This window comes from Poromitra crassiceps (genome assembly GCF_964638095.1).
Source record: "Poromitra crassiceps genome assembly, chromosome: 6".
In the NCBI taxonomy this organism is placed as follows: Eukaryota; Metazoa; Chordata; class Actinopteri; order Beryciformes; family Melamphaidae; genus Poromitra; species Poromitra crassiceps.
This window is the reverse complement of record NC_139627.1, coordinates 37,325,541-37,342,177: the sequence shown is the minus strand read 5'-3', so window position 1 is coordinate 37,342,177 and position 16,637 is coordinate 37,325,541. Positions and strand designations below refer to the sequence as shown.

The window sequence follows — 16,637 nt, the reverse complement described above, 5'->3', positions numbered from 1 at the left end:
GAGTGACCAGTCTGGATTTGACGCTTACCCTAGTTCTGTCTGCTCAGTGAGGAGGAACATTTAATTGATTTGTTAATTCCAGTAAGAGTCCCTATCCCAAGTGGTTGTTTGTTAACGAGGTATTCCCGTCATTTCTGCTTAGACCAGCGTTCCTCGACTCACTCGGGAAGAACGGCCAATCGGGCAAAGCAACTGCTCGGGTCATTAGCTAATTAAGCCTGCGTTAAGCATCGCAGTGCCTCAGTCAGGAGGGGAGATCAGTGTCGTCCTCCCCTTCAAACATCTTCCAACTGCTTTCACAGCAGTACCCACTCTGCTAGTGGGTGTCAGTCATTAGGTTTTAACTAGCATGATTGGTTCTGCTGGTTTAATTAAGTCAGTGATAAACACATATCACGATGAACATTTTGAGGGATTAATGTGGATTTTATGTCTTGTAAGACATTTTTTGCTGAGTTAACATTGGCTTGCTTGCTTGCTATTTTTGTTAGGGCCCATTAGTATTCTTTCCATGTACTCAGGGAAAGTGCATGTCCTACCTCATCCCAATTTAACAAAGGCATCAAGGCTATGCTAATTTAAGCCCTCATAAAGCCAGCTGGATGAGGCTTTTATGTCCTCTTTATCTACCCCTGGGTTTATATCTTTCCAATGCGTGTGGTTGGTGTTGATTTTTCTACCTCATTATTCATGCAGCAGCATCTCAGCGACATGAAGATTAATGTCCCTCAGGTCTCAGGACGGTGTCCCATGTCCCAGTATCCTGACCATTCACTCATGCTCTACTCCAGTGATACTCAACCCGAGGCTCTAGAGCCACATGCGGCTCCTTTATGGGGAGTTGTGGCTCTTTTAAGTACTAAATAAATAAATAAAAACCAAAAGAATAAAGCGAGCAAAGGGACTTTTTGGGATTGTGGCTCTTTCAAAGTGTTTCTTTTGTGGTCAATGTGGGTCCTGAGCAGGGTTTCGTTGCGCTGCTCTACTCATACTAGTCTACATACATGCTTCTGCACATGTTCAAATGTGTATGAACGATAAACTTGCAGTGGTTCTCAAAGCTTTTCATGTCAAGGACCCCTAAACTGACACAAATTAGACCACGGACCCACATTTGATAAGGTCTTGTCCCAGGGTCCCCCATCTGATAGGATTTTTGCATTTAGATGTTTCTATTACAGATAGTGTATAGAAACCCATGACCAAAATAGTCATACATTCTGTCATTGTGTTACTTATGGATGGAATTATAGTGAACATAAATTATTCTCCTTTTTGCTGTGGGAACCCCCTCAAGGACCCCTGGGGGTCCCCGGACCCCATTTTGAGAACCACATAGAGTATGCAGAATGCACATGGGTGAAGGAGTGAAAGAGAGTGAAAGGGAGAGGGATGGGAAAACGTTTGAGATGAAGTACATGCTGTCAGGCCGGAAAGAGCAGGGTGTCTCTGACTGCAGTGAGATGTTTAGACTCCACTCTCTATGGGTGATTATTTGATTTCGGGCACTTTTGGTTAGGCTACTTCAATTTCTGAAAAATAAAATCTCATAAACTTTCAATTATCTACCTAAGCTTTATTGTCATTTTGTCAGGAATCATCATCTGAACATGGTTGTAACATCACTTCACGTATTTTCTTTATGGAATTTGCTTGCCAAATTTCCAAATAGGTGGTGGTAATGACATTTTCTTCATTTTCACCTAACTGCTAGCTACTGGTTGAACATGCTTGCTAACATCACCTTCAGAGCAGCTAACAATGTACTCAATTTACATGCATACATGAAGAAATCACAGTAAAATTCAAAAACATTATCAAACTACAGCTTGACTTGACTTGTTTGGTAATTACATAGAATAATATTCTCTTACTCGTAAGTATAAATGGGAAAATGTACTACATTTCTGGTGGTCAAAATATTATTCTTCCTCCTTGACAGCCACATGCTTAAGTGTCACCACAGATTGCCATGATTACTGAATCAACAAACTTTATTATCCTGCAAAATGTTTGTGGTGGCGGTAATGACAGCTATTTTAAGGGACATACATATTTTAATAGATATTAAATTTTAACTATAAAAAAAGTCACAAATCGTACGTAAGGTAAATATTTGAGAGGAAATAATTGATTCAACTGTATTCATTGTAATACATACTAAAAATTATATATATATATATATATTTTTTTTAATGGAGAATTACAAGACCAAACATCAAAACTCTGTGTTGGCAAGGCGAACATTTCAACAGTATTAAAGTAGATAAAAATAAATATTCCAAGAGCATAATAAAGTCTAGCTGAGTAATAATACTAAGCAATGATAACAAAAACAACATGAAAAAGAATCTTCTTAAAAATACATCCTAGACCTAGGGAAATGAAAGTGCCCGAAATCAAATAATCACCCATATGTATTTTGGTATAAAAAGCAGTGACAGTCTCCATCCTCTCTCCGCTCAGGGATCCTTCCCAGGGAACCTGCAGCTGGTTCTGGTTCTGAGGCCCACCACGCTCCTGCAGCGCACACTTTCCGACATCCTCTTCAAGTTCAACAAGGAGGAGTTCAAGATGAAGGTGCCGGTATGTGCAGTCTCCTGAAACACCACCAGCGCCTTGTGAAAAACCTGTATCTCCAGTATAGCCATATTACTGTAGCTGTTGTCACCCTCTGTGTTTCATGAACTCGGGACCAATCTAAATCCTATGACTATAAAGTCACAAAACCCTTGTAAAGTTGACTTTATGAAGCATCTCATAATCCACTAAATTAGAGTAATATGTACTGTAATATATGTATGTAATAATGTGTGTGTGTTTGTGTGTGTGTGTGTGTGCGTGTGTGTGTGTGTGTGTGTGTGTGTGCGCGTGCGCGTGTGTGCATGTGTGTTTCTGTTGTGTAGGTGATTATGCTGAGCTCCGTCACTGAGCTCCACTCTTACATAGACCACACTCAGCTGACGCAGGAACTCGGGGGAACACAGCAGTACTGCCACGACAAGTGGATCACCCACCGCACTGTGAGTACATACGTATACTGCCAGACAGGTAGTAAGCCATATGGACACACATACAAGATCATAACAATAATTATTAACTTCATTTATATGACACACAACTATCACCATCGTAGTAGAACTGTCTGTCTGTTGTTTGTTTTGTGTGTCAGGCCATCGAGGGCTTTGCGTTGATGGTAAAGAAAACGGCTCAGACCCTGCAGTCATTTGGGACTGAGCTGGCTGAAACTGAGCTCCCCAACGACATCCAGGCCACAACCTCCCTGCTGGGCACACACACCAACAAGAAGGACAAGATGAAGGTAACGCCATCAACACACGCACGCGCTCAGACACGCGCACGTGTGCACACACACACACACACACACACACACACACACACACACACACACACACACACACACACACACACACACACACACACACACACACACACACACACACACACACACACACACACACTTTTTTAACACCCATTTATTTGGATTACATATTTCCTCCCCTCTCTTTGTGTGTCTAGGAGGATCTGTTGGTGGCTCTGGGCCAGGGCAGCAGGCTGCTGGAGAGCATCAATGAGCCTGTGGTCCGAGACCCCGACCACAACATGAACCAGGATGAACTGGAGAACCTGGCCACAGTGCAGAGGTTAGAACCCTAGAACCTAGATCAGTGCAGGGTGGCTCCTAAAACACACACCTGACCTGGCCACAGTGCAGAGGTTAGAACCCTAGAACCTACATCAGTGCAGGGTGGCTCCTAAAACACACACCTGGCCTGGCCACAGTGCAGAGGTTAGAACCCTAGAACCTACATCAGTGCAGGGTGGCTCCTAAAACACACACCTGACCTGGCCACAGTGCAGAGGTTAGAACCCTAGAACCTACATCAGTACAGGGTGGCTCCTAAAACACACACCTGACCTGGCCACAGTGCAGAGGAACCCTAGAACCTACATCAGTGCAGGGTGGCTCCTAAAACACACACCTGACCTGGCCACAGTGCAGAGGTTAGAACCCTAGAACATAGATCAGTGCAGGGTGGCTCCTAAAACACACACCTGACCTGGCCACAGTGCAGAGGTTAGAACCCTAGAACCTACATCAGTGCAGGGTGGCTCCTAAAACACACACCTGACCTGGCCACAGTGCAGAGGTTAGAACCCTAGAACCTACATCAGTGCAGGGTGGCTACTAAAACACACACCTGACCTGGCCACAGGGCAGAGGTTAGAACCCTAGAACCTACATCAGTGCAGGGTGGCTACTAAAACACACACCTGACCTGGCCACAGTGCAGAGGAACCCTAGAACCTACATCAGTGCAGGGTGGCTCCTAAAACACACACCTGACCTGGCCACAGTGCAGAGGTTAGAACCCTAGAACCTAGATCAGTGCAGGGTGGCTCCTAAAACACACACCTGACCTGACCACAGTGCAGAGGTTAGAACCCTAGAACCTTCGTTGTCACAAAAAGGTCAATTTCTACCCCATCATTTTTGTAGCATGTCAGTTGGGGATGGTTATTGTCATGGCCTGACCCTGAAGACATTTTACCCAAAAACCTGAATACAGCATTAACCCGGACCCAGACACAATGAATATCCATGGAGTAACTGTTCCCACTATTGTGACTATCACCTGAAACTGAGGCAACTTTTCAGTACACATTATAGTTGCATGATGGTAAGCTCAGTAAGTGGTAAGTGTCAGTATTGTACTATCCAAATGAAGTATGACCATTGTTACAATTGCATTTCATGACCTCTCCCAGCTGTTTTAAGCTGTTTGTATCCATCTCCCAAAATAGAAGCCCTAGACCTGGGATTTGCTGTTGATGTTAGGCGATTTGTTCATCTAGTCCCTGTTCATCATTATGGTTGTGAGGCTGGCAGGGCGACATGCTTTGAGTCAGACCCAGAATTTGAAGCAACACTGAAGACACTGATTCCTGTGTCAGCAGCTCTGGATAGCACACACAACACGCAAAAGAGACACCGGAATGTCCACATACCTCAGTCAGCATCCGCATTACCTTCCCTGCTTCTTCTATGTCGCCCCTCACTTCCTGTCTATGATACACATTTCTCTCTTTCCAATCCATGTCTCTCTCTTGTCCTTTGTCAGACTACTGTCTCAGTTGGATGAGACAGAAAGGGCTTTCGATGAGTTCTGGGTGAGGCACCAGACCAAACTGGAGCAGTGTCTCCAACTGCGCCATTTTGAGCACAACTACAGAGAGGTGAGTTGGAGTCTCTCTTAGCTGAGGGGAAATCAACCATAAACTTCTTCTTTCATTAGATCCCATGGGACTTGTTAAATAACTGTGGTGCTGGTCTCCAGGTGCGAGCTCTGCTGGACCAGGTGTCTGAGAAACTATCAACATTCTCTGAGGTGGGGATTAGCCCAGTGCATGCCGACCACATCTTCCGCGAACTCACCACCTATGAGGAAAAAGTCTGTGTAAGTAACACCCTTAACATTATAAGCTTTGTCTAACCATGAAATAGTTAAAGAAGATTAAAAAAAATGGTTACTGCAGACAAGTCTGCTGGACATTTTCTCTCTCTAGATCATTTATTTAATATTATATTTGGAAATACTATTTGACCCCTCCACAGGAGGTGCTGGACAGAGCCTTGACCTTGGCTCGTGAGGGTGACGAGTTGATCCAGAACGCCCACTACGCAGATGATTCCATCCAGCCCAAATGCAGTGAACTCAGAGCACTCAGCGAGGACCTGAGCAGCAACCTGAGGGCCAAGAAGGACCACCTCCTCAAAGCGATGGAGTTGCACCACAGTTTGGAGAAGGTGAGAAACGGACACACACACACACACACACACACGTCACACGCACGCAACTCTAATCTGTTTGCTGAACCACCCCGTTACATGTAGTCTCATACACCAGGATGGCTGAGAAGCGCACTGACTGAATGCACTTTCCTCCCTCTCTGGTCTTGGGGACTAGGCTCTGGAGCTAAAGATCTCTGTGCTCCTGGTATTCCGCTCAAAAACCAGAGAGGCTGGGAAGGTCTTGGGGAAGTCTCTGGTGCTCATGTCTCCTTTGCATTTCCCTCCCAATTCTGTCTCCCCTCCTATCCTCCTTGATTCTCTCTTCTCTCTCAGGCTGTTAAGTGGTGTGATGATGGTATATACCTGCTGGCGTCTCAGCCAGTGGACAAGTGTCAATCACATGAGGGGGCGGAGTCAGCCCTGCAGGAGCTGGAGCGATACCTTGACAGCGCGGGTCATTGCCATCTGACGGACCTCAGTACCATCTGGATGGAATACGAGGCAGTGCTGAACCAGGAGCTCAGGGTAAGAGGACCGACCCACCACTGATTCAAGAATCCACAGTCCTGATCCTTAAGCAACTTAGCTGCTAAATGCTACATGTAGCATTGGTAGCATTTTTAAACATCAATATATCTTTGTCAAAGTAAATTGCACCTTGATACCTTTGTGCAATTACTGTAAACAAATGAGACCATGGTCAAGACAATTGGTAGCCTCGCTCTATCTCAAAGTGTTGTAGTGCCTGTTGCTTTCTGTTGCAAAGAGGATGTTCTGTCTTCAGTCACTTAAGTCTTTTCACTTTACTGAAGACGATAAACATGCTGGAAATGATTTTCCAATTGGCCTTTCAATCATTTCACCATCTGCCATTGTGAGAAAGTGAAAGTGTTCGCTGCATTTGAGCTGAACACCAGAACACCAGAAGAAGAAGAATTCAAATCCAACCCAGTGGGACACAATATCATTATGTAGAGGAGGCCAATCTTCAATGCCATCAGCAATGGTCTTGTTTGTTTTAAAGCAATCAAAACAAATGTGGTAATGATTATATTAAAATATAACACAATGCACCTTTAAATTTGACTTTAGATAAAGAATAAATCATCAAATGCCACATGCTGAACATACTAATACAATTTATGATGATTTACCATGTGTCAGGACCATGTGGAGAAGGTGTTCCAGAAGCAGGTGTCCATGCAGGAGATGTTTGACAAGCGGAGGGTCAGCCTGAAGAAGCTAGCAGCCAAACAGACTAGACCAGTCCAGCCGGTGGCTCCTAGACCTGAAGCCATTATCAAGTCTCCTCTCACCTCACCTGGTCGGTCCTCACATCACTCAACATCCTTACTCTTTTGACTCAGACTCTTTGATAATGTCTACATTAAGACTACATGACTATTATTTGATCTACTGTAATGAGCTGGGCTGGGGGATGATCAAATCTTGCATTGATGATCTAACAATGTTGCTGTGCAGTAGATGGGTGCTACTGGTATAATGTCGTATTTCTCTGCATTTGAAATCACCGGCTATTATTGGTTGTGAGTGACTCTTTTTTCCCTCATCTCTGCCATAGCACACAGAGCACAGCAGGAGATCAACAGTTCAGAGGGAGACTCGGTGGACGGTGGCAACTGTAAGGAAGTGAGTGGAGGCTTCTCATGATTTGATCTGTATCAAAGTGTACCTTGCAGTTGTTATCTACAGTCGCTGTTCTCGAGTCATGGTGTTTGATGTTTCCCAGGGAGAGGGCCAGCTGCAGAGCGGAGGCAGTAACAGCAGACATGCCTCTCTGTCGGAGGAGGAGGAGAACCTAGCAATACTCAGAAGGTGAGGGATTGGCCACAGGACATTCATCGATAGTCAAATTACAGAGCAGCCCAACCACATGAAAGCAGATATTCATTATCTAGCATTGTGCATCTTCTGATTATGCCTGGACCATATCCTTTCACTGATTGATCTCCCTTTCCAACTCTCTCTCTCTCTCTCTTTCTTTCTCTCTCCCTCTCTCTCTCATTCTCCCTCTCTCTGTCTTCTCTCTCTCTCTCTCCCTCTCTCATTCTCTCTCTCTGTCTTCTTTCTCTGTAGGCATGTTATGAATGAGCTGCTAGAAACGGAGAGAGCCTACGTGGAGGAGCTGCTCTGTGTATTACAGGTGTTTAGCCATTCCCCCCATCCCACAACCCATTACAAAGCCCATCTTAGGGCTGGGCAGTTGACCTTTCTCATGTCAATTCATTCATTAATTCAGTTAATTAATGTTCATTCATTAATGTGTGCGTTCATGAACTGTCCCTTAAAGAAATAGTAAATTGTGTTCAGTCATGGCATGGAGGAGGACTCGAGCGAAAATTATGACAAACAGTACAGTACAGTGCAGTACAGCACAGCACAGTAGAGTACAGTGCAGTACAGTACAGCACAGCACAGCACAGCACAGTACAGCACAGCACAGCACAGCACAGCACAGTACAGCACAGCACAGTACAGTACAGTGCAGTACAGCACAGCACAGCGCAGTGCAGTACAGTACAGCACAGCACAGTACAGTGCAGTGCAGTACAGCACAGCACAGTGCAGTACAGTACAGTACAGTACAGCACAGCACAGTACAGTACAGCACAGCACAGTACAGTACAGTGCAGTACAGCACAGCACAGCACAGCACAGCACAGCACAGTACAGTACAGTGCAGTACAGCGCAGCGCAGCGCAGTGCAGTACAGCACAGCACAGCACAGCACAGTGCAGTACAGCACAGCACAGCACAGCACAGTACAGTGCAGTACAGTACAGCGCAGCGCAGTGCAGTACAGCACAGTGCAGTGCAGTACAGCACAGCACAGTACAGTGCAGTACAGCACAGCACAGCACAGCACAGCACAGTACAGCACAGCACAGCACAGCACAGCACAGTAGAACAGTACAGAGAACTGTGTTAAAAAAAGCGTATAAAAAGTAGAACAGTACAGAGAACTGTGTAAAAAAGCATATAAAATAAATAATGGTTCGTAATCAAGGTAAAAGTTTGAAATAATGGTGATATACATTCAGGCGGTGTCTCGTCATAGACGCCTGGTCAATGGGTCAGTGTGGGGGAAATCCTCCCGTTTCCCCCCCACCGCCACACACACACACACACACACACACACACACACACACACACACACACACACACACACACACACACACACACACACACACACACACACACACACACACACACACACACACACGTACGTTACCGGAAGTAACATGACGACTGTATCTATTGATTTGAAGTCATATTCAAGATTCAAGATTATTTTTATTTATCCCAAGGGAAGTTTGTCTTGCACATACAGGCTGCTACATACAGTACAACAGTGCCATACAAAGAGAACAAAAGAATAGTGCATAGCACACAAGTGCAGAACATGTGCGAACATGCAGTTCAAAGTGCATTCATTCAATTACAAGTACAATCAATCAATGCTGCTTATGGCCTGAGTTTAGGAGACTAACTGATAATGGTATAAAAGATATATGATATGCCCTAGTTCATCTTGCATTCTCTTTGGCCTGTGCCTAGCATTCCATGCGTTGTGTTTATGTGTTTCAGGGATATGCCTCTGAGATGGATAACCCCGCCATGGCTCCCCTCATCCCTGCTCCTTTGCAGAACAAAAAGGAGGTTCTGTTTGGCAACATGCCAGAGATCTACCACTTCCACAAGAGGTGAATGAGCGCCCCCTGGCTGCCATTCATCATACCAGCACTGTAACATGACTGTTGAGCCATGGCTCCCATCAAAGCTAATCAGCTTCGTAATTAATCCGTTTCTTCATCTCTAGTCTCATTCTGCCTCCTCTATCATCCCACTCTTCCTCTCTCTCTTTTGTCAATACAGTAACATGATCTATATATTGTTGTTTTCCAGGACCTTTCTGAGGGAGCTGGAGCAGTACACAGACTGCCCCGAGTTGGTCGGAAGGTGTTTTCTAGAGAGGGTGAGTGAATGCGGAGAGTTGGCGGGTGTGAATCAAGCTTGACTGATGATTCTGTTTCTTATACAATGTGTATGCCTGGCCTTCCTCAGATGACAGACCTGCAGATCTATGAGAAGTACTGTCACAACAAGCCTCGCTCTGAAAGCCTCTGGAGGCAGTGCTCTGACTGCGCCTTCTTCCAGGTGAAGAAAGGCTCACCACACTTCTTAAGGCAGTGGTCCTCAAAGTAGGGTCCTGAGAGGGTTCTAGGGGCCTCCAGCAAAAATGGGATTCATTTATTTTCACTATAATTCCATTCAAAAGTAGCACAATGACAGAATGTATGACTATTTTCTTCATGGGTTTCATACACTTTCTGTAATAAAACAGGTCAAATTAAAAAATCTTATCAGATGGGGGTCCTTGGTCTAATTTGTATCAATTTAGGGTTCCTTGACATGGAAAAGTTTGAGAACTACTATCTTAAGGGGTAGTAATGTCATATTTATTTGGGTTTACCATTTTACATGAATGTATTCTTCTTTAATTGGTTTGCACCAGGAGTGTCAGAAAAAGCTGGAGCATAAACTGGGCTTGGATTCCTATCTATTGAAGCCTGTCCAGAGAATTACCAAATATCAGCTGCTATTGAAGGTAAGATACTGACATAGTGACACATAGCCGTTGAATGTTATTTTCAATGGAATCTAAGTTCTTTAGTCATCATAGTGTGTTTATATGTGTTTGACTACAGGAACTACTGAAGTACAGTAAGGGCTGTGAGGGGACTGATGACCTGCAGGACGCACTGTCCTCCATCTTAGGCATCCTCAAGGCTGTCAATGACTCCATGCACCTCATCGCCATTACAGGATATGAGGTGAGGCACTAACCAGAATGAATGAATGGAGCTGCAAATTTGCACGGGATGGGACATGTTTCTCTATTACAGCCACACTTTGTGATTTAGGACAAAAGGGGGGTGTATTTGACATTAAATTCTTTGTGCCACTTTAAATAGACTGAACCAGGTAGATCTTCAAATAGACTGCACCAGGTAGATCTTTAAATAGACTGAACCAGGTAGATCTTTAGACTGAACCAGGTAGATATTTAAATAGACTGAACCAGGTAGATCTTTAAATAGACTGAACCAGGTAGATCTTTAAATAGACTGAACCAGGTAGACCTGGGGGAATGCAATGATTCCTAATTAATTTCACCTATTAACTCTACTTCATGTGAAGGGCAACTGTAGTTGAAGGGAATGAGACAGGGTCAATAAGGATATATATATATATATATATATATATATATAGATATATATATATATATATATATATATATATATATATATATATATATATATATATATATAGCAGTGAGACCAAATCAAGCAGGTATTGTGAATAAGGGGATGCAAGTCTATGAGGATATATTAGTCAGAAGACAGACACGGGCAGATAAAACAGAACATTAAGTAGACAGAAAACAGACACATTTGAAGGGCCATAGGTCAATTTGATTTGAGATTACCGTGACTTATTCCTTACCACTCTGACATGGTAGTTTCTTACCTTTTGCTCTATGAAGAGATCGACAGAAAATTTCGGTCTATGTATTTTTGAATATAGAGTAGAGTAGACAGCATATGATCAACTATGCTGTGTATAGCATCCTCTCATGAACTCTTTCCCTTGTTAGGGTAATATGAGTGAGCTGGGCAGGCTGCTGATGCAGGGGTCGTTCAGCGTGTGGACGGAGCACAAGAAAGGTCACGCCAAGGTGAAGGACCTGGCCCGCTTCAAGCCCATGCAGAGACACCTCTTCCTGCACGAGAAGGCCCTGCTGTTCTGCAAGAGGAGGGAGGAGAATGGGGAGGGCTATGAGAAAGCACCCTCTTACAGCTTCAAACAGTCTCTTAGTGTAAAAGCTCCACTACAACTACAAAGCTTTCAATCTTGTTGCACTCTTTCTTCTAACCATGTTGATTTGCAGTGATTAAGTTTTTACATCCTTCCACCTTCTATCTATTTTAACAGATGAGTGCTGTTGGCATTACTGAGAATGCAAAGGGAGACAACAAGAAGTTTGAAATCTGGTGCAACTCTCGGGAAGAGGTCTATATTGTTCAGGTATGTGACAAGACAATATCCGTAAAGAGAACAATGTGAGTTTGCATTTGGGCAGATGGATGTCTACTTCCAGCATCAACATAATATGCATCCAGCCCCTGCATAGTTTAAAGGAGCACTCCACCGATTTACAACCAACTTTGTATCATTACAGAATCAGTAGTATATCAGAAAACTGTAAACAGTTTTGCAGACATTCATTTAGTTTGTCAGTTATTGAGAGTTGATTTGAGTTAGGTTGTGGACCAGCGATGTCATTTCTTCCTTTAAATGCATCACTAATCCATTGTTGCATTTCAGGCACCAACAACTGACGTGAAAACAACTTGGGTAAATGAGATCAGGAAGGTTCTGACAACGCAGTTGGAGGCCTATAGAGGTACGGTTCTCATCCAATATGCATGTCTAGACCAGGAACTGAAACACAAATACATCCTCAGTAATGCTTATGAAACTGAAGTCATTGTAATGTGTTCCCTTGTGGATGGTTGGAAGTGGCCCTTCACTGTCTCTTTATTTGTTTCAGAAGCCAGCCAGCAGAGGGCAACAGACCAGGTTTTCCAGTTCCCTCCTGTGTCAGGTGGATCAGTCAGCCTCAGGTCAGTGAGTCTGCATCCCCATCCCACTTCATCCTCTCCTCCACTAACAAACTAAATGAAGAGGTTGAGCTATTCACCTTATTCACCACGCCCACTTTTTCTCTCTTCCGCGTTCAACGCAAACGTATTTGTTCTTCCGGTTCAGCGCTAGTTGCCTACTGTGGCTAATATTAGCCGCTAGTTAGTTATGTTATATGGCAGTAAAATGCCACTGAATGACCAAATTGATATAACTTTTAACCATTTCGAGTAACACTGTTTCCATACGGATCACCAGCGTTAGTTTGTTGTTTATAACGTGGCTATATTCATAACGTTTCTATCTCGGATGCGTTATTTAGAATCCCACATAGGTTACGCCTGGCACAACCTATGTGGGTTTCAGGACGAAACAGTCTCGACTCCACTAACGTCATCTTTAGAGCACAATATTCCTGGAATGCAAGTTTAACTAAACAGTTACATGTCCTCTGCATTCTACATAAAATTAAGATATTACGGGTTGTTTTATTTTGTATGTTACATACTTATTGGCCAAGATATGTTAGTTTATGGGGGAGTAATTCTGCCAGTTTAGGAGGGGAGTGTGGGCGGCCATCTTGCCTGCGGGGTTTTTGGCAAGTCAAAACGGAAATACTATTACGAAATGACGTAATGCGGAAGCGTCCATGTGTGGGCAAAGAATAAGGTGAATAGATATTGTGATGAGTTGATTGATTGTTCTGTCCCACGACTGATCAGGGACAATCTGACCTTTTGACGGCTTTAAGCTCAAGGCTCCTTACTTTCTGCTCTTGTCCCCCACAGTCCATTCAAGACTGGTCAGAAGAGCTTCAAAAAGACAGAGGAGAAGAAGGCTGAGCCCTGCAGCCCCGATGCCAACTCTTCTTCTTCTCCCAAGCCTGCAGGAAAAGGTCAGAAGAGAGAACCAGATTGACCGATGCAACCCTCCTGTCTTTCAGCAAATCTGCCCTATCACTGACACACTGACTCCTCTCCTGATACTACTCAGTCACTTGTAGTGCATGTTCAGTGTAAGCCACGCTGAGTGCTTTGCTTCCCTCTTCTGATGACTAAGCCATGTCTGAACTTCTCTCTCTTTTCCACCGTTAATGGCTTTTCTCCTTCTCTGTTGCTCTACGCCCCTTCACCTTGCTTTCACTCCCTCTCTGGTGGCTTCTCTCCTCTCTTCCTCTCTCTCTTTTCCCGTCTGTCTCCTCTCCTCGCTGTTCCTCCGGGCCAGACGAGGCTGTGACCAGCCCTACCTCAGAAAGAGCTGCTGTGGCTAAGAAGCGCTTTACTTTACAGGGCTTCAGTAACCTCAAAGCCCAGAAAGGTAACTGTAGGCCACCGTCAATTTCACACCCACCTCATTGCTCCATCGTCTGCATATATGAGATAGTATGTTTTCCCTCTATGTTTCCAGTTGATGGGTCAAAGAATATCAATGTATTGAATCATGTAATTATGAAGGGCCACATAGGAAGTAGAGGATGTTTAATGAGGTGTGATCAACAGATCAAACACTGCATGCTTCCCTCCACAGAGCCAACTACTGATGATAAAAGTTTCACATTACCCACGATGCAACAACTCCTGTCAGCAGGTATTACACAGCTCTAGACCCTGGTTTCATTCAATGCAGCTATTTTACAAAATGCAGTTTTAATGTGTTCCATTCAGAAAACACCACTAGATTGTTCTGTGTTTTGAATAAGCCGATGCTTTCCTTAGAAGCCTTTGATTTAGCTGTCTTCTCTCCTCAGAGGTTCTGGCTTTACTTAGATCACTGTGGGATAGAAACCATTTTAGTGGAAGCTCAAAATAGTTCTGACTCATTTGACTCTGTACTTTTCTTGTCAGAAAAAAATCCTCTTTAAATACGTAATTGATCGTAATTTCTTAAACAATCTTCCTTTTGTTTCCTTTTTCTTGCTTGATGTTAGGATCTCCCACAAGCCCCGATCACAAGACCAAACGCCATGAGATAAAGAGCGATCCCACGCCATTCGGCTTCAAAGGTAGCTAGTCCACTCAACAGCGGTCGCATCATGATCTCTTTGGTTGAAGGAGGAGAGTAGAGACACAGCTGTTACAAGTGGCTCAGGCAGTGAGTCAACTGTAATGCACTGAGCATACAGGGCGCTTTAGTTGTTCATCTACTATGTATGAAGAGCAAGTTGATTGCATTGGCTGTAGCTGCTGTATGCAGGGGACGGGAGTGACTGGCTATGTTTCCATTGCCTTCCATCCCCTCAGATGCAGGTCCTCCTCACCTCTACCTGGGCAAGGCCAGGTGGTTCAGCACCACTAGTCTGTTACAGGCAAAGCGGAGAGGTACAATGGCACTAGTTGCTTCACACTATCTGTGTGTCGGACCCACTGTTCACTAAAAGGCTGCTAAAACCTTTTATATAACTTCTGTCTCAACTCCTGTGATGCCTGATGCGCACTTCCACATTCCTTTCAGACATCCCAGGTCACTCACATTAGAAATCATAAGACACTGATATGGAGCGATGGTTGCCTGCCACTTTATTTTCAATCTTACCATCGACCAAGAGTTGACATATTGGTTGCATGCCGGTCCTAATCTGTCGGTCACAGTTGCTTGGTAGTGGCTGTTGTGTCATGTTGGCTTTCACTGGATCAGTCATTTTGGCTGACTTTCCTACTTTGAAGAAAATAGATTTCTGTGGTATGTCCTCTCACTCTTTCACGCTTGTAGATATCTCTCTCTGCAGTCCACGCACGCTTCCAACAACCGGTGAAGACTGGTGCTAATATAAACGACCACCTGTCTCTCCCCCACTAGGCTGGACCAAGGCCTCCCTGTCGCTGGATGCCTCGGAGGAGAATGACGGTTACTCCAGTGCTGAGGATCCTCTTAACTCTGACCCAGAGGACGATGGCGGCAAGAAGCTGGTGAGTGTGTGTGTGTGTGTGTGTGTGTGTGTTTGTGTGCGTGCCTGCGTGTGTGTGTGTGTGTGTGTGCTGTGCACTAAACCTTGACTGCACTGCACCAAACCAGCCCGTAACCCCTCGCCCTAGCTCTTCCCCCTCCGTTTGTGCATTCACATTGGAGGGTTCGTCATTATGACAGCAAGACTGCATTGATGTAGAACAGGGCTTTTCAAAGTCTGAGACTGTGGGCCTTCTCCCAGACAAAGCTTTAGGCTATTCTATTTGATCATCTTTTGATAACTAATGTAATAACTAATGTAATATTTTTTCACTTCCATTCTCTGAGCCTCCCCTGAAGCTGTTTGGAGCCCTCCTGGGGAGGCCCGCCTCCCACTTTGAAAACCTCTGATGTAGACTCGAACCAAAGAGTATTGAGGGCAAGAGACAAAGCTCTGTTCCTTTTTTGACAACAGTACTGCTGCCATTTTGGCCTGAAAAAACACCGGTTGCGCCAACGGGACAACAGCACAGAACCATGACAGCCAATCAGAGGGGTCTCCTTCAGGCCAAAATGGGAGATTTGCTGTGCGCTGATGTTGCAATGGAGCAACCTATTAGCCTTCGGTTCTTATAATAAATGTAGGTTCTTTGCTCAAACGTCAGCTAGCAGGAAGCACACCTGCAACAGAAGAATGGAGTAAACACCAGACAAATGTTAAAGGAGAATCAATAGCGTCCAAGTCAGTTGTAAAATGGAGCTGACTTGGGGCCAAGTGTGAGCCTGTCTTTCCTGCATCTAAATAGCTATTTTTATTCCCGTTTTCGCCAAATATCGTCATAATCTGATCCCTCAAGAACCACCACAGTGATATTTCGCCAAAGGCTGTTTCCTGGAGTCGCACAGGGATCAAATTACCTCAAACGTGATCTCGGTCACCAAGTCTCGTGAAGTCCCGCGATACTTTCCTGCCGACTGGCCAAGTACAGGAGGACGCTTTGCGGTGGTGGTTTTAGCGCAACCTATGTGGGGTTTGGCGTAACCTATGTGGGATTCGAAATAACGAAGGTTATGCCAAACCCCACATAGGTTGCGCTAAAACCACCACCGCAAAGCGTCCTCCTGTACTTGGCCAGTCGGCAGGAAAGTATCGCGGGACTTCACGAGACTTGGTGACCGAGATCACGTTTGAGGTAATTTGATCCCTGTG

The 16,637-nt window shown here is 44.6% G+C and overlaps 1 protein-coding gene across 2 annotated transcripts in view; it reads left to right on the top strand.

Moving 5' to 3' along the window:
• The window catches only part of mcf2lb (mcf.2 cell line derived transforming sequence-like b), a 31,007-nt gene that overhangs the window by 10,792 nt on the left and 3,578 nt on the right, over nucleotides 1-16,637 (top strand). Inside the window, exons 4-26 of one of the 2 annotated variants that reach the window (XM_083639054.1) lie at nucleotides 2,467-2,586; nucleotides 2,907-3,023; nucleotides 3,173-3,322; nucleotides 3,541-3,665; nucleotides 5,145-5,259; nucleotides 5,361-5,480; nucleotides 5,639-5,830; nucleotides 6,149-6,340; nucleotides 6,980-7,139; nucleotides 7,398-7,465; nucleotides 7,566-7,651; nucleotides 7,913-7,979; nucleotides 9,425-9,540; nucleotides 9,743-9,812; nucleotides 9,902-9,994; nucleotides 10,353-10,445; nucleotides 10,546-10,671; nucleotides 11,496-11,717; nucleotides 11,834-11,926; nucleotides 12,227-12,305; nucleotides 12,456-12,525; nucleotides 13,333-13,439; nucleotides 15,341-15,450. In XM_083639054.1, coding sequence (XP_083495180.1) covers nucleotides 2,467-2,586; nucleotides 2,907-3,023; nucleotides 3,173-3,322; nucleotides 3,541-3,665; nucleotides 5,145-5,259; nucleotides 5,361-5,480; nucleotides 5,639-5,830; nucleotides 6,149-6,340; nucleotides 6,980-7,139; nucleotides 7,398-7,465; nucleotides 7,566-7,651; nucleotides 7,913-7,979; nucleotides 9,425-9,540; nucleotides 9,743-9,812; nucleotides 9,902-9,994; nucleotides 10,353-10,445; nucleotides 10,546-10,671; nucleotides 11,496-11,717; nucleotides 11,834-11,926; nucleotides 12,227-12,305; nucleotides 12,456-12,525; nucleotides 13,333-13,439; nucleotides 15,341-15,450 — 2,691 coding nt within the window. Of the gene's footprint in view, nucleotides 1-2,466; nucleotides 2,587-2,906; nucleotides 3,024-3,172; nucleotides 3,323-3,540; nucleotides 3,666-5,144; nucleotides 5,260-5,360; nucleotides 5,481-5,638; nucleotides 5,831-6,148; nucleotides 6,341-6,979; nucleotides 7,140-7,397; nucleotides 7,466-7,565; nucleotides 7,652-7,912; nucleotides 7,980-9,424; nucleotides 9,541-9,742; nucleotides 9,813-9,901; nucleotides 9,995-10,352; nucleotides 10,446-10,545; nucleotides 10,672-11,495; nucleotides 11,718-11,833; nucleotides 11,927-12,226; nucleotides 12,306-12,452; nucleotides 12,526-13,332; nucleotides 13,440-15,340; nucleotides 15,451-16,637 lie in introns of both variants that reach the window. The other variant, XM_083639053.1, reaches the window with a different exon arrangement.